General features: G+C 49.7%; 1 protein-coding gene across 29 annotated transcripts in view; it reads left to right on the forward strand.

Annotated features, from left to right (window-relative positions):
- Positions 1 to 7,644: 7,644 nt before the first annotated feature.
- LRRFIP1 (LRR binding FLII interacting protein 1) overlaps positions 7,645 to 26,866 on the forward strand; it is a 136,543-nt gene continuing 117,321 nt past the window's right edge. For 17 of the 29 annotated variants that reach the window (XM_032355285.1, XM_032355281.1, XM_032355284.1 and 14 more), the window contains exon 1: positions 7,652 to 7,835. In XM_032355285.1, coding sequence (XP_032211176.1) covers positions 7,740 to 7,835 — 96 coding nt within the window. In that variant the 5' untranslated portion in view covers positions 7,652 to 7,739. Of the gene's footprint in view, positions 7,836 to 26,866 lie in introns of all 29 variants that reach the window. The other 12 variants (XM_032355277.1, XM_032355282.1, XM_032355280.1 and 9 more) reach the window with 6 other exon arrangements.

Genomic DNA, 26,866 nt, shown 5'->3' on the forward strand with positions numbered 1-26,866 from the left:
TAGAATGACTTCTCGATCATAGGGTGGTTCTATTTTTAATTTTTTGAGAACTATCCATGCTGCCTTCCACAATTCTTGCCCATTATTTGAAGGACTTATCTATATTTTTCTTATTAATTCATAGGAAGTCTCTATATATTCTGGATAAAAGTGCTTTGTTACATCTATACATTGTGGATATTTTCTCCCAGACTGTGGCTTGTTTTTCATTTTCATAACCAATTTTTTAAATAAGCACAAATGTTTAACTTTGATGAAACCCAATTTCAGTTTTGTACTTGATGATTAGTGTACCTTATCTAAGAAATGTCTGCCTAACCCCAAGGTCTCAAAGATCCTCTCCTCCATTTTTCTCCTAGAAATTTTATAGTTTTAGCTTTTAGGGTTAAGGCCAAAATCTATGATTCATTATTGTGTTCATTGTGCAGTGAGAGTCAAGCTCTATTTTGACTAGGGATAGCCAGTTGTTCCAGACCCTCTTACTAAAAAAGACTTTCCTCTCTCCCTTAAAATATTTTGGTGTTTTAGTCAAAAGTCAGTTGACTACTGCGGTGGTCTGAATCTCTGGCACCTGGTTGTTTGAGGGAGTTTTTTAGTGATTTTTCTTTTTGTCCCTCAGTTTTGGTAATTTTACTGACCATTCCTCCAGTTCAGTATTCTTTCTTCAACATTATCCCATCTATTCATACTATTCAATGACTTTTTCATTGCAAATATATTTCCCAGTTCTATAATTTCTATTTGGTTCATTTTTACAGTCCCCAATCCATCCTGAAATTCCCTCTACTTTATCCATTGTACCCATCTTTCTGTTATTTTATATTACTCATCTGTTAATTTCATCATCTGGGTCACCTGTGAGTCTCTCCTGGTGAGTTAGTTTTCCTCCCGAGTCACATTTTCTTGCTAAGAATTCTTTATTTCTGCTGGGCACAGTGGGCAGGATCTGCCAGCAACTCTGGATTCTGTTATCTTCTTTTGAAGAGTGCAGACTTTGCTTCTGTCAGGCAGTTACCTTGATTTCATGCCAACAGATTTGCTGGGAGTCAGTCCTGCCTGTCCTATCCCTTTGTCCTTGAATGTGGTCTTACCGTTAAGGCATAGTCCTTCTGGAGTTTCAGGGAAAGGCTCAAGGTGTTTGCTGCTTCCCTCTAACTTGGTATGACTTGAGTTCCAACTTCATCTCCCCAGTACTAGACAGCTTCTGGAATATCTGCTCAACCCAGCTGTCACTTTCTTCTGGTTGCCTTGGAGTCTCACCTCACACCTACTTCAGGACTCAGCTATGCGTTTTGAATAAGTTACTACACAGATCCTGAGGCTCAGTCCTCAAGCCAGCCCCCTTCTCTGGGACTTTCTCCCTAAATTTCCCAGCTGTACTTTAGCCTCAATCCCTAACACCTAGCTCCTCAGTCCAATCGTCTTCAGTTCTATTACCAGCTGAGGCCAAGAATGTCCTCTGAGGGAGTATTGTCACTTTTACAGGTTATGGCTATAAGCCTCTCTAGTCTCTGGCTGCTTTGATGACTCTCCAGTGCCTGTGAATGGCTCTTCTTTTATATTTTGTTTGAGGTTTGTAATTGTTGTCGGCAGGAAGGTTAGTTTGATATAAGCTTTGTCTCCATTGCTAGAATCTAAACGTCCTCTGACAGCTGTTCTTAAAACCACCTGAAGTATAGTTAATAAATCCCATGTTAGGAGAAAATTTATTCCTTTGCTTGTCAATAAGTATCTGCAACATTTCTTCTCCACAAGTTGAAGGGAACTGAGTCTTCACATCCTCTTTCCAACAGCATCTTATGAAACGGCTTTTTATACCATCAAGCCACAAACATTTTCTGAGCACCTGTGGGTCCATGACCCTGAATAAGGCTCTCTGGGGTATGAAAAGGCAACCGTGGTCCCAAGTCTCAGAAATTCTCACCTGGCAGAGCCGCTCGAAGGAGCTGGCTAAGGCACTGACCCTGTGTGCAGAAGGACAGCCACCCTCAGGTTTCTCCCCAGACACACACACGGCACATAATTATCCAGGTGTGATGTCCTCCTACCAAAATGCCTCATTTGTGCAAAATTCCTGCTGCTGGGGAGCACTCAGTAGGGATATTACTACGGTAAAATTATTTAGAGCAAATAATTTCACGAACTCCAGCATTTCAACTATTGCTAGTCCTACTTTACCAGTGACACATGTCACACCCACTGGGACCCTCCAGACCTGCCACCACAGCCCCAAGAGTGCTGTTCCAGAACCTAAAACGTACAAGACAACAAAAGGATATTTGAGAATATGATTCTGCCTAGCAGTAGAAAGGCTTGAACAGGGACAATAGAATGGGAGTCAAATGGCTCAGGACAACTTCAAAGTATCCTCCTTTAAATTTGAATTTGAATACAAATTTCCTGTTCACATGCCTTTTTGTAGGGAGGGGGGAGAGGAATCCAGCTTTCATCAGATTCTCAAAGGAGTTCACAATCCCCCCAGATTTAAGACTTACTGGTTTTTTTTTTTTTAATACCATGAACTCAATCACTAAATATTTTTAAATATCCCCCTAAATATTTATATATTTATTTATGTATAAATTATCCTCAGGGTACCTGGGTGGCTCAGTTGGTTAAGTATCTACCTTTGGCTCGGGTCATGATCCCAGGGTCCTAGGATCCAGCCCCACATCTGGCTCCCAGCTCAGTGGGAAAACTGCTTCTCCCTCTCCCTCTATGTGCTCTCTCTGTGTCTCTGTCTCTTATATGAATAAATAAAATATTTTTTAAAATTATCATCTTCATAATCTATCACCATTGGTTAATAAATCAAGGAACAATAGGCACTTAAAATGAAGCTAATCATTAATGGTAGGAAATCTAAATTCAAGTTTCACAGTTTCTGATGGTTACTAACTGTTCTCATCATATCTAATAATCTTACACTGAGGTCAATGAACAGCTTCTACTTGGCCTAAAAAACCTGTATCTTGTTTTCCTATTTGTGATTTGGGGGAATTACTTTTTAAAGAATCTTTTAAATCCTTTGAAGCTATTGGTTTACACTTTGAAAGTTAGTTAAAACTAGGTTGTGTAATTCATAAATCCATTTAACTTTGCTAATTCAAATACATTAAAATACTCTGAAAATGATCTCATGAGAGAGAAGGCCCCTACCAGCACGGAATACCTTGTGTATCATTGTGACATGACAGGAGGCCACTTCAAGTGAGGTAAACATATCCAATATTAATATGTAGGGGCTCATGTTAAATTATGGGACCATAATATCAAACTACTCTTTGTCATAGAGCATTTTTATTTTTATTTTAAAATACATGTTTATAGGGGTGCCTGGGTGGCTCAGTGGGTTAAGCCTCTGCCTTCGGCTCAGGTCATGATCCCAGGGTCCTGGGATCGAACCCCACATTGGGTTCTCTGCTGGGCGGGAAGCCTGCTTCTCCCTCTCTCTGCCTGCCTCTCTGCCTACTTGTGATCTCTCTGTCAAACAAATAAATAAAATCTTTTAAAAAAATAAACTACATGTTTATAAAAGTTTTAGTATACTACTCTTCCTGTACCTCAATGAATTGTCTTGTGCACGCCACCCCTGAGACCCCAAGTCCAGGAGCTGATTCATGGCAAGGTGAATCCACAGGTATGATGAGTGAGCCAAGTACAGACCATCAGGCATCCGCAGAGATGCTGAAGGGGGAGAGAAGGGGGAGAGATGAAAGAAAGAAAAAATCTGAACTTAGGGGAGAAGTAGGAGTCCAAGATGATTGTAAAGTTTCAACCCCAAGAGACATGAAAAAGTAACTGGAAATGGCAAAATTGGGTTGGAAGGGAATATGGAACTACTGGTCTACCTCGGCTATGCTGTGTATGAGCTGCTAAGTGAGGAAACAGACAAAGGTCAGCTGGCCCCTGGAGACAAGCTGGTCACCTGCCAAGCAGAGGATGCGCAGATTCTGACCTCAGCCAGCCTGTTTGGAGCATGACTTCAGCTCCATGTTGTCCACTCTCTCTCAAGTCATCTCTGTGAGGGGTTGTGATTCTCCCCAGCCATTCTCTAGCTGTCTTCCAAGTGAAGTCATTGCCATCTCACGTTCTTTGGAAGAGTAAGGCTAGAAGACAAGTCAAAGAAATTTGGGGCAGAACTACAAGCAAGTCTTACTCAGTGGACCTGAGTGAGTCACCCCTCAGCCCATGTGACCTCCCACAGAGGTCCTGCAGGTGGGATGATGCCCCCGGAAGTGCTCATTAATTCCTCCCTCCAGCCAGCCCGTAGGCTTGCCTAATGAGGTCCCAAACAAAGGGAACACTGTGCCCAGGATGGAAATTCCATGTGGGTTACACTGTGGGGTGTCACTCACCAAGGTTGTCCTGGCTACCACCACTTTGTCACAGACCTTTCCTGAAGGTGGCATCTGTTTCTTCGTGAAAGACCTTAGCACGGGGCTTAGAGATGAACATACTGATTCTCTCGGCCTGGACATGGGGCCTGTGATGCCTGTTCTCTCTCTCCTGCTCTGAAATAACCCCTCATGGGTAGCATAAGCACCTGAAGTAGGAACACAGGAAAAGGGCTGCATGGGAGGGGTTTCGTGGACATAGTGGCCCAACTATGGAGAATTCTTCTAGGTAGAAGTAGGTTCCTCGGTTCCTCTCCCACGCAGGAGAGACCAAGCGTCCAGGGCTAAGAAAGTTTCAGCTTCTTGAGGCACCTGGGGCTCAACCTGATTGGAAAAGATCTCATAGCTTGCTTTCTTTTTTTTTTTTTTTTAAAGATTGTATCGATTTATTTGAGAGAGAGAGACAGATATGACAGAGACAGAGACAGAGAACATAAGCAGGAAAGAGAGGAGAAGCAGGCTTTCGCTGCTCAGGGAGCCCAATGTGGGGCTCGATTCCAGGACTCTGGGATCATGACTTGAGCCAAAGGCAGACCCTTAACTGAATAAGCCACCCAGGTGCTCCCAAGATCTCATAGTTTTCTACCTCCATCCAAGGGGCTCTGAGAACAGGGGAGACCACAAAGCAGCCTAATGTCTCTGCCCCCTGCCCCACCCCACCCAGCAGGAGCTGCTGCCCACCATTCATTCCAGACCCAGGTCTTTGGGGCCAGGATCTGGAGGGACCATTCATTGACTGCCTGAAATACCTTTCTACATGGATTGCCCCCCAACCCCCTATCGCCCGACAAAGCAGGCATTAGTATTTCCACTTAAAGGTAAACACGGATCCTAAAGGGACAACCAGCCGGTCTGAGAGCACATGGCCAGAGAGGAGGAAAAAGCACCTGCCCTATGGTCTGGGAGGTCATGAGGTCATAGGACCTCATGAGGATCAGCAACACCAGTTCTGACAATTCCCGGGAGTTGGCTCTTTCTCAGGGGTGGGGGAATGAGGAGGAGAGGTGGAGGATGAAATTTACTCTGTTGTCTAAGAACACTGCCTAGGGACTAGGACTGTTTAGAAACACCTCTGGCCAGTCCTAGGGAGGGAGTCCTCTGTCTCTGGATGAAAGCCAATGGGGACGATGAGTAGGAAGGTCAGGGAGTGAACTCAGTTCCCCAAGTTCAGCTGCAGGTCCCATTATGATGAAACAGCAACATATCTAATCCCCACTGAGGACAGAAGGATGAGTGAGTCGTGGTCTGTCCCTGCCCTTCTCGTGTCAACAAACTGCTACAGAAGAATTTAGGTGCTGGAATGAAGAGCAGCTAAAAGTTCTGATGAAGAACAGTGAGGGAAGGAGGGGCAGCCTTGGGAGCTGGGAAGGCTTCCTCTAGAAAGGAGATGTAGGAGGCTTTAATGGGGCCTGAGATGAGGACTTCCAGCCAGCCAGCCCGCTGGGACAGCAGCAGCCATAACTGTGTCCTTTATAATAAAGCCCCAGCCTCCAGCACAGCACCTGCCAGGTAACAGGTGTGGGGAAATGAATGAGTGAAATCATGGGAAAAAGAACCAGCCTCAGCAAAGATACATTCACCACAATGCATCATGGGCTAGGGGAGTGGTGAGCCACCTCCAGCAGGGCAGGGCGAGAGATGGTTTCCTCCAGCCGGGGTTATGTCAGCCAAGGGGTATGGGGTCCTAAGTGGTGTAATATGGCACAGGAGATTCAATCAACAGAAGTTTCCTCAGTGCCTACAATGTGTCAGGTGTGTGCAAGCTCTGGGAATACGGTGATGAACACGGTCACAGCCCTAACACCCGCCTAGTCCACCCGCTCAGGTGTGCTGAGCACCTGAATCCGCTCCCCTCTCCTTCCTCCTGTGTCCTCCTCTCACCGGCTCTCCCCATCCATAAAACCTCATCAACTCTCCCTGCCACTGCAGGGTCGCTTTTCTGTTCCCTGTTCCATCCAGCTTCCAAGTTACTTCCTAAGAACCCAAACCAACCTAGTCACAGTCACTCGTTAGAAATACACCAAAACGTTCACTGTACCTTTCTGTGGGGCTCAGGGGGGAGGGGGAAGAGGGATACAAGTGACTCCGGCATAGCCCCCTCCCTCCCGTTCTTCCTCAGCCCCATTAAAGATCTCTCCACACCCCAAACACTGAAACAGACCAGTAACTTTTGGACAGTCTCTCCTTTCCTCTTTTATAATTCAGTGCTGACAGCTAACAGTTACTTGCATCATTACCATGGCCAAGAAGGCAATGGCTTTATAAACCTTATCTGATTCTCCAATTTATTTTAAAATCTACTTTTAAAGTGTAAAAGGTAAAGCTTAGGTAAATTCATTCCTTTTTCCACAGCTGGAGACACAGAAGTGGTAAGTCACAAGTCACAGAGGACAGCAAGTGAAGAAGGAAAATGCATACATCAACATGGTGGTTTTGAACGTGCTATGAAACTTAGAAGTCTGGCCAAGGTCACGGGCTGGCAGCTTCCAGTAGATCTGAATGGCCCTGGGACCTGACCTCAGAGCCTTTCTCTGACCCCATCCATCTGCAACTGCCTGACTCCAAGTCAGAGATGCTCATCCTAGACACATCCTTGCCTTCAATCCTCCCGGCAAACCCTTCTCTGCAACTCCATTCCCACGAGCCTTTGAGCGCCCCAACAGAGGTCCCACCTCCACCATCGAGCCACTGCCCTGGAGCGGTGGTCCAGGATCACCCGCCGGGCCCATCCTCCAGTGCTGCCCCGGTCCCTAGGCCTCCCCAAGCCTCTGACCCCTCCGAGGTCCCTCGCCCCTCTACCCACCTGAGCCCCCAGCCCTGGTCACCTCTACGTCCTTGCATCATTGCGCCATCGACCCCGGCCATCCCAAACCTCCCACCATCTCCACGCTTGAGGTTCCAGCGTGTCCCTGGCCCAGTGTCACCTGGCGTTCCCCCGCCCCTGGCCCCTGGCCCCTGGCGTCCCCTCAGGTCCCCGGTGCCATGTCCTCGTGCCTCCTCCTCAGACGTCCCCGCGACCCTGTCCACATCTCCTGGAGTCCCCGCAGGGCTCTGGCGCCCCAGCACGCGTGTCCCCCTTGCTCCGGCGTGTCGCTGCGCCCCCGGCCCCGCGCCTCCCGCTCCGAGGTGGTCCCGCGCCCCGGCCCCGTGTTCCCTCCACCCTACGGCATGTCGCCGCGCCCCCGGCCCGCATCCCCCCCTCCGGCGTGTCCCCGCGTCCCAGGCCCGCGCCTGCTGACGCCATGACGCCGCGGCGGAGGGAGGGGCGGAGCGGGACCGGCCGGAGAGGGGCAAGAGCAGCGGGAGCGGCGAGCCCCGCGGCAGCAGCGGGCGGCGTGGCCGATGGACATGGGCACGCAGGGCTCGGGGCGCAAGCGGCTCCCCAACCGGGAGCGGCTGACGGCGGAGGACGACGCGCTGAACCAGATCGCGCGCGAGGTGGGCGGCGGGCGAGCCCGCGCGGCTGGGAGCGGGGGGCGGGGGCGCCGCAGGAGCGGCCGCGCATCGGTGGATCGCTCTGTCCGTCCGCGGCGGCGCGGGCAGGGGCGCGGGCCCAGAGGGATGTCGGTTCTCCGGCCCCTGGGGACAGGCTGGCGACTCTGACGCCTCCCCCACGCCCCTGCTCCCTTGGGCCACTGTGTCCCCCTCTCAGGGAGCGGGGCGGAGGTGGGCAACCCACGGGGTCAGGAGCCAGTGCCCAGCTTTGTCCTGCCGCTTGGTGGGGGTAGAGTAGGCCGCCCCCGGAGGCCCATGGCCAGTCCCCGGAGGCCACATGGCCCTGGCGAAATGGCCTGTTTCTTGTCTGCAACCATGGGTCCTCAATTGTCACAGAGGTGCGGCTTGGGCATGAGCTTGGGGTCACTGTGAATCGTGTTTCTGGAGCGAGCCTGCAAACGGGTCCAGGCGCCTGAGGGGCTTTGATCCAAGTTTTCTGGGCAGTTTATCTGAAATGTTGGGGGCGAACTTTCAGCTGGCAATGAAAGGAGCACTGTGTGCGCGCTGGACAAGTGTCTTTCCCTCCAAGGATCCAACCTTGGCGTGAAACAAACTGGTGACATGGGAAGGTTGCTCCTGGGATTGGCTGCCGCAGCTCGGGGTGGGGGGGGGGGGCATAGGGCCCCAGTGTCAAAGGACGCCTGACTTTTCCCACAGACCCTTTTTGTACCTTTTCAGTGTCCTGTGTGTGTGTACTCACTATACAGGTGCAGTTCACCAACCCCTCTCACCCCCCAACCCGGCGCCGTCACCTTCGTGCACTCCCTTCTAAGTGTTCTGATATGATGTGGAGCTCGTCTGCATACCACTCTGTGCTCACACGGAAAAACTTCAGGCCATGTAGGCTGTAGGCTCTGGTTTCATCAGTCAGTCATTTGCCCCGAGGTACACTCTATAACCATTTCTTAGGTGTTTTTAGTTGCAAATATTCGATTTTGCTTTACCGACACAGGGCTGTCAATCAGTATTTGTTGAATATTGGAATGGATCAAGACTTTGGTTTTTCTCTGTGTGAAAAGGAAAAGGGCTTTCCAGGCAAACTCTTAGACATCCCTTAAAACCCACTGCAGGTTGTCCTCTGTGAGACCTTCCCCATCACCCAGACCAGCATCTCCCTGCTTCCACCTGGCTCCTCTAGTTCTTACTCCCTACACCTGGTATGGAAGTCACCTCTTCGCAGCAGAATTTGCTCACTTAGCTTGCATATAATCCCACGCCTGCTAGGATAGTCACTTAGGTATGTATTTGACCATAGGACCAAACAAGCATTCTCTGGGAGACCAGAGGTGACCAGTGGATGATCCCTGGGCCTTGTCTTTCTGTTGGTGCTTAGGGACAAAGGAACCAGAAGAACGAGAGCTCCCAAAGTCTACCTCGTGTCTGCTGGCTTGGATTGGATGCAAAGGCTAGGGATGCTCCCTGGGTTGACATCCTTGATGTCCTGAGGATTGGGAAGCCATGGTTGTGCCCCAGCCAGGGAGACGGTGGCGGGCAGTGACAGATTCAGACTGTGGAGTCAGTCCTGTCCTGTGAACATGCACACAACTCACAGAGGAGCTATGCGATCCTGGGGAAATGAGTCATTCATCCCTCATGAGTGTCTGTTCTCTTGTCTCTAGAATGCGAGAAAGAAATCCCCTCTTGGTGTTTTGACTAGCATCCATACAGTGAGTAAACGTGAGCCCCACCCACCGATCCTCCTGATAAAACTAAACCATGGATTGGCTTGTTGTAAGTGCTGAGTGGCGGGAATCTATAATGTCGGAGGGAGCAGGGGCAACATTTTATGTTTTATCACAAATTGAATTATATTTTCCCAACTGTAAAAATTAGAATCACGATTCAAATGGCAAGTGTCTGTTCACCTTTGAGTTCTTCAGTTCTTATAAAAATTAACAAATTCGTCTGAAGTGTAGTACATTCTTATTTGCTCACTGATTCAGCAGATGCATTCCGGGCTCTCCAAACACCTGTCCTACGGAGACTGGGATTCAGGGATGGACCTGAAAAGGGTCCAACCATGAAGAGTTGGGTCAGAAAGGGGTTTGACCTATAAATCAATAACAGTCACAGAAAACAGGAAGAGATCTGATATTAAAAGTCTATAAATGTTGTGCCTGGAAAGTTTGGAAATGAGAAAATTCCAGTTTATTGAGGGGAATAGGAATGGCAATCAGAGGTGGCTTCCTAGAGGAAGTGGCATTTGAGTTATTTTGAAGGGACAGGAACGCTGACCTTAACTGGCCTCCACAAAGGGAATATATTGGCTGGAGCATGGATTCCTGGTCAGCCCCACCAGTGGCTGCTTCTCTCCATAGCACCTTGCAGCAGGCTCTGCTGAGCTGCCCTCTTTGGGTAGCCTCACCTTCGGGCTGACATGCCTTTTGTTCCCACACTCCCCCCCCCCCCCCCAGGAGCCCACACCTAGTCTCTCTCTTGAGAACTGGACGTATCTTCCCTGACAGATCTCCCTGGCTCCCTGGCACCACCCCACCCTGCCCCGCAAGCCAAACTATGAGCAGGACTGCTAACTGAGCCGCCCACACCAGCCCCTGGGTGACCGTGTGCAGGGCAGGGCGGAGTCCTAGCCTGTGACCCATCAGGCCCATCCTGGAAATGGGGAAAGTTGGCTGCTGCTTCCAAAGCCCTTGGGGAGCTGAGGGGCCTGAATGAAAACTGGGGACTCTTTCAGAAGGTGGCAGGGGGTGGGTGGACAAAGGTCAGGCGTCTCGGAAGGCACATCTAGAGAATAACCGGAACCTTCTGAGCTGGGGTGACCTGGGTCCCACGGGCAGGGTCACCAAGCAGGAGGGAGACGGGGTAGGCAGGACTGGGAGGGGAGCTCAGCTACTGCGGAGGGCTCGAAGCAGTGCTCTGACCTGTAGAGGCTGACACTTTCCTATTTCTGCGGTTCCGTTGTGGTTTAACCTGAGGCTGGTTTAAGGTAAATGGACTTGTAACTTGAAAACAGTATAGATGCATTAGCACAAGTAGCTTGCTTCCGAGGTAGAATTCGGGCAAGACGTTGTCAGGAAAAATGTCCAGTAAGCACTTGGCGACACTCCTCACTGCTGAAGGCATGAGCAGTGTTTCTCACACCCTGGGGGAAGGTGTCTTGAAAGCAGATTTATTTTTCCCTCCTGCCATGTTTAACATTCGGCTCAGGATTTTGGGTAGCCTCCCAAGCTTCTCATTCAGCACTGAGGCAATTGCTGAGGTGAATTGCCTGAGGCAATTCACAGTATTCCTCTCAAACAGAGAAGGACAACAAAATTTTTAAAAAAATTTTTAAATTTAAAAATTTTTTAATTTTAAAAATAAAAAATAATTTTTATGAATTTTTATTATAATTTTTTATTTAAAATTTTTATCATAAAAAATTTCAAAATTTTTAAAAAATTTAAAAATTAAAAAATAAAATAACACGCAAGCTGCCTTATTAATGAACTTGCTGGGCCCTTTAATGGTGCTGGTGAGTGAGTCACCCCCTGTGGCCACAGGGGCCTGGGCTGATTCCCTCCCCTATGACTGTCTCCACAGCCTCCTCTCCAAGAGCTACCCATTGCAACGCCATCCCTGGGGTGCAGATGGTGCCCCCCAGGTCCCTCCTGTGGGAGGGTGCTGACTCCATGGCCAACTGCTGGGAGCGCCAGCTGCTGGGGGTTCACAGCTGTCTTGTCAGGAGAAAAGTGCCCCTGGCCACCCAGGAGTCGCTGTGGGGGAGGGGTGCCCCACCCCCACCCCTGGGGCAGCCTGCAGCTGTTGCCTGAGGGGTGTGAGGTTATAAAATGTCCCCTCCCTTCACTTCAAGTTGGAGTGACTCTGGTGCCAGATCTCCCTGTGGGATGGGGCTGAGGGCACACTCTGGCGAAGGCCACCTCCTACCCCTGCCGCTCTCTTCACCCCTCTTCTGCTGGCTGTGCTCCCCAGATACAGACCCACACAAAAATACCTGCCTCAGGCTCTGCCTCTGGGGACCCCAACTTAGGAATGAACTTGCTGGGTAGCCTTGTACATACAGGACATTCTCATCCTAAAACCTCTGTCATGTTGCTACAGCCAAACTGTCCCCCTCATGCCTTTGTTCCGGGGGAGGCAACTTTTCTGAGGTGGGCCGGCAGCTACAGACATGGGGGCCATGGACTGGATGGTGTCATCCAGTGTTGTCAGTGGTTTGTGATCCCGGACACTGGTTGGAACAGAATCAGGAGCTCAGCTGTGAACAGTCCTGATGGTGTGCAGGCCCCTCCCCACAGCTATTTCTGTGTGAGCGCCAGCTGTCGCCCTCTCCCCCTTCTGGGTGACCCTCGTGACTCACTGGCCTCATGGTTAGGGCTGTGAGTTTTATGTGGGTGGCCTGCAGAAGTGGCACGATGGGTGGAAATCAGGGGACCTAGAGTCCAGTTGAGCCTGTCGCTCATGAGTCTTGTCAGGGTTCAGGGCTAGAAAGGGGGCAGGTGGGAATTGAGGTAGCCTCGGAGGCTTGCAGGGTGCCAGCCTCGCCGAGAAGCTTCCCCCATAATTACATGGAGTCCCACCAGCAGAGTTTAGAGTCTCTCTGTCTGACATAGAGAAGTGGGCTCACGGGAGCTGGTGATGCCTAAGATAACTAAGAAGGTGCCCGTTCAACATTCAGCTGCTTCCACTTTCTGGATTCAGTTCTTGGCTCTATCTGAGGCCAAGCTACAGGTTGTGTCCTGCAGTCAAGCTGACTTGCTTCCCATCTCTGGCTCTGTTGTCCCCAGCTGACCTCTGGCCATCAGGTTTGATGGTTCATGGGAGAGTTGATATTCTTCTGTCCTTACAATGTCTATCCCTGTTTTTGGAGTTTGTTTGTTTTTTCATTCTCTTGACTTCTGAAATGTGATGTTTATTTAACCAAGGTAATATGTGTTTTTACCCTTGTCCCACATTCTCAGGCCATTCTCCACACAGCAGCTGGGTGAGCCTTGAAAATATGTCAGCTTATGTCGCCTCTCTAATTAAAACTCCCCAATGGCCTCTCGTATCACTGCATAAAGGCCAAGTTCTTAATGGCCTGACAAGACCCTAACCAATCTGGTGATTAGCTCCGTGTTTATAAATGATATGCGGACCATTGGTTTCCTGGCTGGGGGAGGGGACCCCACTCAGGCCTTCCCACCACTTCTGTGTCCCCCCATCCTCACACCACAGTTATGTTGTAGTAGAACTACAGACAGGTAGAGAGTATGGTGCTAGTACGGTGAGATTCCCCAGTTCAAACCCCGGTTCTGCCATGTGCTTTGTGACCTCGGGCAGGTTGCTTCACCACTTTGTGCCTCACTTGTCCCGTAGGTAAAATGGGAACGTTTTGAGTGCACTTCCCATGGGCGTTTATGAGGGTATATGGGCTCTTTTGTGAAAAGCACCTCGTAAAGGTGAAGTGATGACGGTGACATCATGTGTGGTTTGGCTGTGGAGCCAAGCCCCACGCTCTGACATTTCTGTCCCTGGACAGCTTTCTGACTTTTCCAGAGTTCATGACTTGTATTTTTTTTTTTTTTTCCCAATTGCTCTCCTGTTGACATAGCTGTCACACCCAGTTCTTCAAAAACTTTTCAACAGGACCCCTCCCAGTACTATTTCCTGGGTGATTCAACAAACCAGACAGCCTACCATTTCTCCTTTGTCCCCTCCTGGATATGGACCCCGGGAAACATCTGTCCTCTAGACCCTCTCTAGACTTTGGCTATCCTTCCCTTTCCCTTTCCCTTTGCCAATCTGAGAGTTCCCCACTTTTCTATTGTTGTTGGATCCCTCCTTAACTGATGCCATATTATCTTCTTCCTGAGATTACTCTCTCATTTTGCTGGAACACGTCCTACAGTAGCATCCTGAAAAAGAATGCCTTTTCCAAGTGTTTCCATGTCTGAAAATGTCTTTATTCTACCCCCGTACTTGATTGATAGGTTGGCTGACTGTAGCGTTCTAGGTTAAAAATAATTTTCCAAAGAATGACAAAGATTTCTATGTATTCTTTGAAATGATTTCTAGCATGTGTCATTAACTGAAAGAAGCAATGTGCAGGAAAAAAAAAAAAAAAAAAAAAAAAAAAAAAAAACAGTGTGCTGTCCCTTTTGTGAGAAAGGTGATGATTTGTCTGTATTTGCATGAGTAAACCCTGGGAGGCCAGCAGAATTGGTCAAGTGTCACTTTTAATGCTCTTTGGACAATTTTTTCAAGATTTATTTATTTATTTTGGAGAAAGAGAGAAAGAGTGAGGGAGGGGCAGCGGGAGAGAGAGAACTTCAAGCACACACCCTGCTGAGCATGGAGCTCTAGTTTGAGACACTGAGATCATGACCTGAGCAGAAATCAAGAGTAGGACGCAAAAGCCACCCAAGAGCCCTGATGCTCTTTGGACATTGAACCATGTGACTGAATTCCCTCTTCAATAAAATAAACTAATAGTGATCAAGAAGGTAAAATTTAAAGCTATTTTCTACCACAATTTTAAGACATTATTTTCCACTGTATTCCAGCCTTCAGGGTTGCTTTGAGAATTTTGATGCATTGTGTATCTCCAATATGTTGTATAATCTCTGCCTTTACTTTCGAGAAGCTTTTAGGACCTTCTCATGATCTCAGTGCTCTGAATGGGTTATTTTCCATTTATTGAGCATTCATGGGGGCCATTGGATCTGAAAACATGTATCCTAAAGTTCTGGGAAGTTCTCTGAATTTTCCCCTCCCCACCATTTCCTGTGCTCTCCTTTATAGCAGCTCCTTTGCTGGGAATAACTTTCTTTTCATTGCCTTTCCCTAACTTTCTTCTCTTGGTGATGCTTTGTAGGAGATCACTCACCTTTATCTTCCATGCTTTCTGCTAAACTTATCTGTTCTGTATTCAATTTCTAAAAGGTGGGGGTTTTGTCGGTTGTTATTCTTTGTTCCCTTTTTATGGCATCCTCTCTGATTCACAAATGTGGCACCTTTTCTTGTCATTCTGAGGATATTAATTTGTTGTTGTTGTTTTCTCCAAAACTTTTCTTTTGTCTGCTGTATTATTACCTGTTTCTTTTTGCCCTTTGTCTGTGATGGCCTCTATCTTTCATCTTGACGCCTCTCCCAGATGCATGGTGATCCTCAGCTGTCCATTCAGCTCTGAGAATGAGGCACTAAAACACTATGAGAACCATTTGGTCAAAGACCAGGAGGGGAGGTGTCACAGGATGCGAGTCCGACAGCACCAGGGGCACGGTAGTGTGGCTAAAGTGCTAATCCACTCACTACCTCCTCAGGGCACAGGCACACAGCCTGGAATCTGAACCCAGGTCTCCCATTTACCAGGCCAATGCCCTAAACAGCATCAGTGTTGGAAGGGACTATTGCTTAATGCTAGCAAACCAAACCTCTCTAATTTGGTCCCTACAGGTAGAGTTCTGGTTTTGATTAAGGGGATGGTGGGATTGAGAAGAATGTTGAAAATTAATCTGAGATTTATACCAGGACAGAATAATCTCTAATGTCCATACAGCCCAGAGAAGGGAACCAGTCACGATGATCTTCTTTCATTGAGAGTGGAATAAAATATCAAATTAGGTGAACAAACAAAGGGACTTATAAAAAAATAAAATTTTCATAGCTTCATGCATCAAGGATAATTCATGTATTTGTTTGGAAAATTCTCTAAGATCAGAGATATAAAGCAAACATAAAATACCTGGAGAGTTTAGGTAGGCAGAATGTGATATGGTCTTGGCAGTGGGTAAACCCTCGGATCAGCAAGTATGTAAAAGCCAGAGCCATTTGCTGGCGTGGTATACTGCGACACTTCCAGCCTTTCTTGGCTTGGGGGAAGAAATGCTCACGACAATATTTCAACCTAAAGGAACCAGGAGATCTAAGTTTTTGTTTTGCTTTTAAGCGCCATCTCATAAATTTGTCCATTCTTTCTTTACCATTACCCTTGATTTCTTTTATTTTCATTTTTCACCTTGTTTTATGAGATCCCTTAGTCATGGAGGCAGTTTTCCAGGTTGACAAGAGATGGGATTTGCATGTTGACCGAACAGCTAATGTGTCTCCCTCCCAGGTGCCCTAAGATACTGCTGTAAATGATCCCAGATATGTCTTAAAATCATCCAGAACAGTGCTGGTCAGGAGAACCTTCTGCAGTGATGATGGTCCTCTCTCCCTGCTCTGTGTCTGGTGGCCACCAGCCGTGTGTGACTCCTCAGCACCTGCCCTGTGCCTAGTGCACCTGAGAAATGCATCTTAAATTTTTTAAAAGATTTTATTCATTTACTTGAAAAAGAGTGAGCACAAGCAGGGGGCAGGGCAAGGGCGGGGGGTGAAGCAGATTCCCCACTGAGCGCATAACTGGACACAGGGCTCAATCCCACAACCCCAAGACCATGCCCTAACTGAAATGAAGACCTGGACACTCAACCAACGGAGGCAGGTAGACACCCCTTACATCTCAAATTTTGTTTAATTTTAATGCATTTAAATTTAAATAGCCACTTATGGCTCGTGGCCACCAGATGTGCAGCACAGCTTTACATCAGTGATTTCTTCTTGGCTGAAATATGCTGTGACAAAGGTGTGGGCCATCATGCAGAGCAGGGCTGAGCATCACCCATGACCAGGCACAGAGGAAGGAGGACACAGGGGCCTGGGGGGCAGGACTGGCTGACTATGGCCAGAACCCAGTCCAATCTGGGGACACATGCGGGTCCATAGGAGGAGCACGGTCAGCCTTTGGAAACCGGGAGACCATGGAGGGTATAGTGTCCATGTGTCAGAGCCTCCTTTCCTTTGTGGAAGAAGAACTACATTCCCCAGGGGGGTTAGAGTAAGGAACAGGGCCAGGGACACGCAGAGCCAGTGGCCCAGTCCATGTGGGCACTAACTGAACCCTGGGGTCCCCTGCCTTCTGGGGGCTGGATCCAAATCCAGAGAGAATACTGGACGGGATGTGCCCCAGGGTAGGACGGTGCCTGTGTGCAGGGGCGGCCAGGGCCTTGGGACCAGCAAGATGGACGCCAGGTGAGCACACGGAATGCATCCACCTCAGCTCCATGCGCACCTTCAGGGTCCTGTGGCTTCCTTGGCATCCAGAGGATGTGTAGAGCCCAGCATCAGGATGGGATGGGCCCTCTGTTTTCAACATGAAGGCGGGAGCTGCTAAGGCGTCGTATTTTGAGTGACATCCTATGGGGCCACGTGTCTCCCTTCTGCCCATTGAGGAAACCCGTTTCCCACTACCCCCGGTATGCTGCCGACAGGACGGATCATGTCAGGTGTGGTTCAGTTGGGACTTGAGTCCATGCTGGTGCAGCAGAGCTTTTCCCCCTCCTCCCCGAGGAAAGGGCCCCAGGCCGGGGCTCAGGTGCACTCCAGGGATAGCGTGGTGCTCGCAGGTGCTGAGAGCGGCCTCTGCCCTCAGTCAGGGGCACAGCCTCACACTGGCCATGGGCTCTGCCTCCTGCCTGCTGGCTTCATGCCAGGGAGACTGAGGACGGGGGCACACTGCCAGGAGCTGTCTGGACACAGAGCCAGGTGCCTCCATCTGAGTCTGCCATCCGCCACTCACCCCGATGGTGGCATGGCCATGGGTGCCCACAGCCGGGAGAAAGAGAGCAGCCAGGGGGAGCCTTCGGACAGCGTGAGGCTAGGCTCAGAGTGACACTCTAAGGGCGGGGAGCAAACGGGCAGGGAGCCCAAGCAGCCGCATTATCCAATGAGAGCCACAGACCTCACGAGTGTACCTGCCAGCATCACCCCCTCCTTCGAAATCCCAGGTGTGCTGCCAGAGGAGGAATAAGGGAAGCCCCCACTTCAGCCTTGGGGGGTGCTGGCTGCCCATCAGGACTCCAGAGTCCCCCCCGCAGAGAGGCCCCCAGGTAGAAGGGGATGTGTGTGGGGCATCAGAAAGTTCAGCAACAGGACATTTCCATAGGATTAAGATTGTCCCCATATTTCCTAAAAAGTATGTTGCTTTTGCTGTTCACAGCTGAACTTCTTAAAATAGACCACTAGACTGCTGGTCCCTGCCTGGTGCCCGGATACTTGTTCCTGAGAAAGTGGTAGGCAGGCTACCTCTCCCTTCTCCCCTAGTGAAAATCAGCTCTGTCCCTGCCCTCTCCGTGCCCTTGGCCCCAGGGCGTGTGGGTCTCCCTTGGGCTGCAGGCATGAGACAGGAGTGACTTAATCATGACAATGTTCTGGGTCTGTCATCTTCCCCTCCGTGGCTTAGACCTCTGGCTTCCATTGTGATGTGCATCTGTGAAGGAAAACACGCTGGGTGCCTTCCTTCTCCTTAACTGAAAATTCAGCTCTAGGATTCCTTTTGGCTTGACAGATCTCTTTCGCTTGGATTTTTGGGGGGTTTTATGTGTGTGTGAACAATGTCATGGTTTTCATGTATTCTTTCTTTCCTAAACATCTTCCCAACATTCCCGAAATAGAACATGGTGGTTCCCACTTATGTGGAGTGGAGGACAGAATGAGAGCACGGCCTTGCAGTTTGGCAGACTGTCCCCGAGATCTCTGATTACTGGCTTATTAAAATGATGTCACATGAGAAAGTGTTAATGAGTGAGAGCATCACGTATGTTAATAACTAAAATCCAGGGGCAGCTGGGTGGCTCAGTGGGCTAATGCCTCTGCCTTCAGCTCAGGTCCAGGGTCCTGGGATCGAGCCCCACATTGGGCTCTCTGCTCAGCGGGGAGCCTGCTCCCCCCCTCCGCCCTCTGCCTGCTTCTCTACCTACTTGTGATCTCTGTCTGCCAAATAAAAAATAAAATCTTTAAAAAAAAAAAAACAGCTAAAATCCAGCGGAGTCAATGTGAAGACCTTACCAGCTTCATTCAGTGATCCATGAACGGGCAGAGTCCCATCTAGAAGTAAAGGGAGCCCCCTCGGACCTGCAGGAAATGGAAGTCTTGTCTGGGCCGGAGGGACAGGAAAAGGAATTTTCTGGCAAAGAGTGGATTGTTTGAGGCAAGACCTCCTCCTCCATGTGGGAGATGGCAGGGATCCGGTTGGCAGGGTACCTCCCTGGGGCTGACCCTGTGACTCCAGACTGACCTGTGACGGTTACGCTCCTGGGAAAGGCTGAAACTGTGCTTAGGTAGGATTCTAAGTCTTGGTTTGCCGACGTGGTGCTTAGCACAAGTGACTCCATTTTGGGCCCGTTGTCTCTTTTTTGACCCATGTAATAATACACCATCAGTGATACAGAAATAATTGTTTATTCCATTTTGCAGTTTTTTAAAATTTTGAGCTATTGGATTTCACAGACACCAGAAGGTTTCCTTCCTTATGCCGGGGCCGTGTTTGTCAGGGATAGCTTCTCTCTTCAGCAGACCTAGAAGCGGCCAGCTCTGCTGCCCAGGACCTCTGGGACATGGGCCTTTGCTGGCTCAGAGCTTCAGCTCCTCCACTGTGGGACAAAGACGAGGCAGCTGGGGACCAGTGAGGCATGCTGGTGGCTGAGATCTAGGCCTCCTCAGGGAGCACTCAGTCCTCCCATCCCCTCCTGGCTGGCTCTCCCTCCTCCTGGGAAGCCTCAGGCCTGTGCATCTCCCACACAGGACCTGGAATGCGCAGTATGTGTCCCCCAGTCCTCCTCCTCCTGTCACACTTATCCGCTGGCTGCTTCCTTTAGCAGCTCCTGTCTCCCATCCAGGGGGGCTCTTCCTGGGGGCTGCACTAGGGCCCATCACTGGGGGGACCCCCCCAAGCCCAGCACATAGGAGCCACTTGGGAACCACCTGCTGGGTGAATACAGATCGAAGCAGGAAGGGAAATTCCTCCCCACCCACAGTGGGTGCTGACTGGTCTTCACACTGATGGGAAAACCTCTGGAGGTGGGATTTCTCTCCCAAGTAGCTGGAGCCACTTTTGTCAGAATTTCCACATGGGTTACAAAGTGTGGCTTCCACTCATGACTCTTGCTAAATCCTGAAGCCTCACCCGATGTCACAGTAGACCAGGAGACAGAACCATGCTGTCTTCATACTGATAGCCTTGTCGGAACTCGCCAGCCAGAGGCCCGTACCACCCACGGACCACGGCTGTTCCGGATGTGCCGCCGGGGCCGGGACTGCGTTAGCTGATCTTGGGTTTCCCCTGGCCTGAGAGCTGCTTTCAGGAATGGACGGCAGTGGGGAAGCCCTAAAAGAAAAAGTGAGATAAATTTTCTTCCTGATTCCCATGAGAGGTATTTTTCTCATCCTTGAGAAAACACGGCCTCGAGGGTCAGGGCTGGACTCTGAGTTGGAAGACCTGGGTCTGCAGCCTGGGGTCACCGTTTGCTGGCTTTGCCACCTTGGACAGACCACGGGGACCCTCGGTGTTCCCACCTATAAAGGGCAGTGATGATTCAGAGTTGGGAGGACCGAGGGGATGAGCACATGATGCTTCGGGCAGGGACTCCTGCCGCTCTCCAGGGCAACCATGTCTCCTCACACACCCCCCCCTCTAAAATGAGGCAGGGGTTTGTTCTGGCCATAGACCATGTGTTTTCAGTGGCCCCCTGCCTGCCACCCATCCACATTTACAGAGATTCAGACTGACAGACAGAGACTTGGATCCTGCCCTTAGCACCAGACTCTTCTCTGGATTCTAGGTTTCGGTTCGAGGTTCTAGGCTCTCCCCAGACTCTAGACTCCAGGTTTTAGGTTCTAAGCTCTGGGCCCTGCTCCAGGCTCAGCTCTGGGTTCTAGGTTCTAGGCTCTGAGCTCGACTCCAGGCTCCATGTTCTAGGTTCTGGGCCCTGGGATCTACTCAAGGCTTGGCTCCAGGTTCTAGGTTCTGGGCTCTGAGCTCTACTCCAGGCTTCAGGCTCCAGATCCAATCTCTGCTCCAGCCTCCAGATTCTGAGATGCCTAGGGAAGTGGGTGGGGGTAGGGTGCCTGGAGACAAGCCCCACTCAGCACTGGCTTCTTTAACCATAAGGAGGGATAGCACCTGCTGTGTGTCTCATGGTGTTCGCATGAGGCCCAAAGGAGAAAATAGTTGAGATCATGCACGCAAAGCCTCAAGGGCTTTGCAAATGTAAAGTACTACTGTCAGAAAATTGTAAAGACTCTTAACACCTAGATGTTTCAGGCTGGCTTGTAGCTGCTTCTGAACTTGGAGCAGTTGCTCACTGACCCCAGGAGCTCTGCATTTTTCTTAACGCAGAACACTTCTCTTTCAGGGTGCTGTTGCTTTGTTCTAAAAGTAGGGGAGGAAGCAAGTTTGAGCCTAGTGTGAGAGCCAGGGAAGGTGGGAGGTAGAGCTGGGGAGAGGAAAGGCAGGAGCCGCTGTCCGCAGGCAGTCCTTCTCCAGGCTTCCAGACCCCTGAATCTTTCAGGTCCTTGTGGAGGCAAGGAGAAAAGAGACTAGGGTCACCATCACCACAATGACCACAGACCCCCACATCCCCCGGCTCATCAGGGAGGGCTGGGGGGCAGCAAGGATCCAGCCTTCCCTGACACATCCTCATGCCTCAGTTTCCCTGGAGTCTGACCCTGTGTGCAGCCCCCATCGTGCCAGGAAAGCATAAGTATGACAAGAGTCTGTCTCGTGGAATATCAGCTTCTGTTCTGTGCATGTGCAGAGTCCTGTCCCTTACAAAAAGGCATTGCTGAATCAAGCCTTACCTCAAGAGCATAGGAAGACCCCACACTCTTCAGCCTTTTGCGGGGGGGGGGGGGGGGACATTGCAGTAAATGGCCTCTGTTTGGCTCTGTGCCTTCTCTTGCTAACCACTCATCCCTCATAGGGTGGAATCAGGGCAGCCTGTTACCTAAACGGTTCTGGTCACTCAGATAGGGACGTTCCCAATGGCCTCTCTGTGGTCAGTGGCTGTGGAGGTGCTTGACCACCTTTGAGAAAACAAAGCATGTTGGGCTGGGATTGAAGGTGGTTAATTGTACCTCGCATTCTTGTCCTCAAAATGAGCGAGTGAGCAGAGAGACGGATGGATGGATGGACAGACAGATGGACAAACGGATGGATAGCCTTAGCCTGACTCCAGTCACATTTGCAAGTTGGGTTTCTTCTGAGACTAGAGCAAGATTTCAAAGATCACCATCGGTCACCTGTGCACAAATGAGATTTAGCAGAAACTGCAGTGAGCAGGATCTAGCCCAGCCAGGTGTCGAGTGTCTGAAGGGTGCATTTCGGTTCCACCTTCCCTGGGGCCAGCGGACTGAGCCTTCCCATCCCCCCTCCCATACCAGGACCTAGAAGGAGCAGCGAAGCAGGCAGGTTTCTACCCCCTCCCAATTATCTGACAGTGGCTCCTTCTTTCCAGCTCCTCGTTTTGTGACCTTTTCTCCCTTGTGCTTCTCCAGTGACCTTTTGTGTTATGTGTGCACTTGGAAAAGGTCTCCGAATGATCCTGGGGATGGGGCTTTGATTTCACTGGACGGTTTGTGGGCGATCGGGTTGCACCCACATCGCCAACACGGTGACCTTGCATTCCCTAAAAAAGGCCTGTGCTGTGTCCAGGAAAGCTCTCCTGAGGTTGATGGCCCACTACCAGGGGCTGAAGAAACATGGACCTTGTTTGCGGAACATTCTATCATGTGGCTTCCCTTTTGGGGTACAGGGTTAGTCCTGGAGGAAGTAAGGTGTACTGATGTACTCTGCCAGGTGCAGTAAATAGCTTTGTTTGCCTAACTTTAACCACATAAGCGCTGTAGTTCTAGAAAGCCCTGTGCACACCAAGAATCACTGAGACATCTGGAGGGGAGTGGTGCCGGCCTGTGCGTTAGGGATGGTCGAGAGCATGCAGGCGGACGTTACAATGAAGAAATGCACACGTTTCTGTGAAATGTTCTCAATTTGGATTTGCCATAATTAGACTGAGCTTATGGATCTGGGGGCAGAACTTCATGGAAGAGAAGTACCCTCTTGCTCATGTCACAGCAGGCAGTTCTTGATGTCATCATCAACGACGTTGACCTGGACCACTGGGCTAAGGAGGGGTCAGCCAGGTTCCTCCACTGTAGAGATAGTATTCTTATCCCCTTCCCCCAGCTCTGTTCCCTAGAAGTGAGTCCCTACGTGCAGCCCCCACTCAGGGAGGGACTTCAGCTCCCTGTCCTGAAGGAATGTGTAATCAGAGGTTGAAATGTTCCCCGTAGTTAGTAAATTTGATAGTGATACTTTGAGGCTATGCAAATGTCCTGTGCCATCCTGAAGTCCATCAGTGGATCGGTAATTCTCTGTGGCATGTAGATATGAAAAGCAGGTTATTTGGTGTGAGCAGTGAACCGGAGAGCCAGGATGGGGAAGCCCTCAAGCGTGTGGTGGTGCCTGACATGGTCTGATCTTGTCCCAGCCCCATGCCCTTGGCCTTTTCTCCTCACTGCTGGTACACTGGCGGCTCTCTGGGCCTCACAGGCATCTGTGCATGGGCTGCTCACTGCTGTGGACACAGACGTGCCAAACCCTTCTTACCTACATGGCCCCTTCTCCTGCTTCCCACTGGTGCTCTGACTTTCTCATTGGTGCGGCCAGGAGGGGCCATGCTTCTTCCTAGTGCAAACCAGGTAGGCAGCATAGATAATGCTGTGAAGTTTTTGGTTTTGGAGGGATGCAGAGGAGCTAAATAGTGGGTCATTGTACAAATGAAGGTCTTGCATGATGAGTAGAAAAAAAAATGACTTCCTTATTCTACTGTTAGCATAACTGTTAACATAACAGAAAATGAGGGGGAAAGTCTGATGAGAAGAAGTGAAAATGCAGTATCTGTCTTTCGGAAAACATCTTTAATACGAGCACCTCCAAGACACTATGGTTTTGGTTCCAGACTGCGGCAGTAAAGCAGTATCACGTTAAAGCAAGTCAAATCACCTTTGCGGTTTCCCAGTGCACATAAAAGTTCCGTGGGTATTATACTCTAGTCTGTTAATGTAGTATTCATGCAATAGCATTAAGTCTTTTTGAACATACACACACTTGCTGAAGAATACTCATTGCTAAAAAATGCTACCCATCATCTGAGCTCTCAGTGAGTTGTAGTCCTTTTGCTGGAAGAGGGTCGCACTGCGATGTCCATGGCCACTGACGGATCAGAGTGGTGGCTGCTGATGGCTGGGGCAGCTGTGGCAGGTTCCTAAAGTAAGACAATGATTTGTCCATTGACTGACCTCCTTTCTCAATTTCTCTGTCACACGTGATGCTGTTTGATGGCATTCCACCCGCAGGAGAACTTCCTGCCGCCGCTTTAGCACCTGAGTAGAAGTGATATCCTAAACCCTCTGGTGTCTCTTCAACGGTCTTCACAGCATCGTCACCAGGACTAGATTCTTACTCGGGAAACCCCTTTCTTTGCTCGGCCCCAGGAAGCGACACCTCCTCCCTCAGATCTGATCACAAGATTGCCGCGATTCAGTCCCATCTACAGGATCCACTTGGAATTCCAGTTCTCCTGCTGTTTGCAGCCCCTCTGCAGTGATGTCCTCTACAGAAGACTTGAACCCTCCACGTCATCCACCAGGGCTAGAATCATCCAGACTCGTATTAATGTTGCTATTTTGGGGGCACCTGGGTGGCTCAGTGGGTTAAAGTCTCTGCTTTCAGCTCAGGTCATGATTCCGGGGTCCTGGGATCGAGCTCCGCATAGGGCTCTCTGCTCAGCAGGGAGCCTGCTTCCTGCTCTCTCTCTATCTGCCTGCCTCTCTGCCTACTTATGATCTCTGCCTGTCAAAAAAAAAAAAAAAAAGTTGCTATTTTGACCTCTTCTCATGAATCACAACCGTTCTTAATGGTTTCTAGGATGGTGGATCCTTTCCAGGAGGTTTTCAGTTTACTTCACCCAGATCCATTGGAGGAATCACTTTGACAGCTGAGCCTTGTGAAATGTACTTCTTAAATAATAAGACTTGAAAGTCAAAATGACTCCTTGATCCACGGGCTGCAGGAGGGATGTTGTGTCGGCAGGTGTGAAAACAACACTCATCTCGTCCATCTCCATCAGAGCTCTTCCGTGACCCAGGACAGGGTCAGTGAGCAGTTGTATTTTGAAAGGAGTCTTTTTTTTATGAGTGGTAGGTTTCAACAGTGGGCTTAAAATACTCAGCAAACCGTGTTGTACACAGATGTACTTTCATATTTATAGAGCACAGGCAGACAAGATTTCCCTCAATTGTGAAGGGCCCCGGGATTTTCAGAATGTTTGATGAGCACCGGCTTGAACTTAAAGTCAGCAGCCGCGTGAGCCCCTCGTGAGAGAGGCAGCCTGTCCCTTGAAGCTTTGAAGCCAAGCACTGACCTCTCTCTAGCTGCCAAAGTCCTAGATAACTTCTTCTTCCACCATAAGGCTGCTCCGTCTACGGGGGAAATCTGTCGTTTAGTGTAGCTATGTTCACTCCTCATCTCACTAGGTCTGGACAACCTGCTGCTTCACCTTGCACTGGTATATTATGGAGACGACTGACTTCTTTCCTTAAACCTCCTGCACCAGCCTCTGCCAGCTTCTGGCTTCTCTCCTGCAGCTCCACCTCCTCTCTCAGCCTTCACAGAATGGAAGAGAGTCGGGGCCTTGCTCTGGGTGGGGCTTCGGCTTGAGGAAGTGTGGATCTTCTATCCGGACCAGAAATCCGGATCCACATCAGCAATAAGGCTGTTTTGCTTTCTTCTCATCGTGTGTTCACTGGAGTGGCCCTTTTAATTTCCCCAAGAACTCATCTTTTGTATTCACAACCACTTAGTACAAAAGGCCTATCCTTTGACCTGTCTTAGTTTCGAAGTACCTTCCTCATTGTCATCATTTCTAGCTATTGATCGAAAGTGACAGACACGTGACTCTTCCTTTCACTTGCGCACTTAGAGGCCATTGTAGGGTTATTAACTGACCTAATTTCCATACTGTTGTGTCTCAGGGAACGCGGAGGCCCCAGGAGAGGGAGAGAGATGGGAATGGCTGGTGGGTGGAGCAGTCAGGACACACACGACATTGATTGGTTGTCTGTTGTCTTATACGGGCACCGTTTGTGGGTCCCAAGACAATTACAGTAGTAACATCAAAAATCACTGATCACAGATCACCATAACGAATGTAATGAAAAGTTTGAAATATTATGAGAATTGCCAAAATGCGCCACAGAGACCCAAAGTCAGCAAATGCTATTGGGAAAATGGTGCCAATAGACTTATTCGACACTGGATTGCCACAAACCTTCCATTTGTAACAACTGCAGTGTCTGTGAAGCCCAGTAGAGCCAAGTGCCAAAAAGTGAGGTCTGCCCATCCTAGTGGCTGATAGACACAAGAAAGATTGAAGGAAACCCAGACCCAATCACTGAAGACGAATGTCTGGGTTACAGAGAGTAATAAGCTCCTCTGCAGAAAGCGTCGTCGCTAATTCATGCAACACAGCATTGGTGGGACGCAGGGACCAGGAATTGGACCCTTCAGTGCTGGTCTAGGTAGTTCTTCCCTCCTGTAGTACAGTACCTCCCCCTCCTTCCTTAGCATGATCGTTCATTGCGGATGCCCTCCACGATAGGGTCACAAGAACAACAGACCAAAGGTGTCAGCAGTGAGCACGTCCTGAGTGGTTGGTGGCCATCGTACGCACTTAGCCTTCGTATGAGGTCACACGTCCACCGAGTGTTTGGGCACCCCCGAACTCCTAAGTGAAAGTTGTAGTCCCCAGGGTGACTGTATTTGGAGATGGGGTCTCCGCAGAAGTAATTCTGTCAGATGAGATCACAAAGGTGAGACCCTGATCCAGTAAGATTCAGGTCCTCATCAGGAGACCACAGGGAGCACCCTTCTGTGAGCACAGGAAGAGCCAACAGTGAAGGGCTGTCTACAAGCCAGGAGGAGAGCCCTCACCAGAGGGTCCCTCGATCTTGGATCTCCAGCCTCCTGACTGTTGTGTAAGCTGCCGAGGAGTTGGCATTTTTGTGTTGCTCCTGGTCAAGACCATGACGGGTCAATGCTGCTATTCCCACCTCAAAAGGGAAGAAACGGTCGTAGAAAGAAGCAGTGACCTGCCCGG

The sequence above is a fragment of the Mustela erminea genome, chromosome 8 (assembly GCF_009829155.1).
Source record: "Mustela erminea isolate mMusErm1 chromosome 8, mMusErm1.Pri, whole genome shotgun sequence".
Taxonomy (NCBI): Eukaryota; Metazoa; Chordata; class Mammalia; order Carnivora; family Mustelidae; genus Mustela; species Mustela erminea.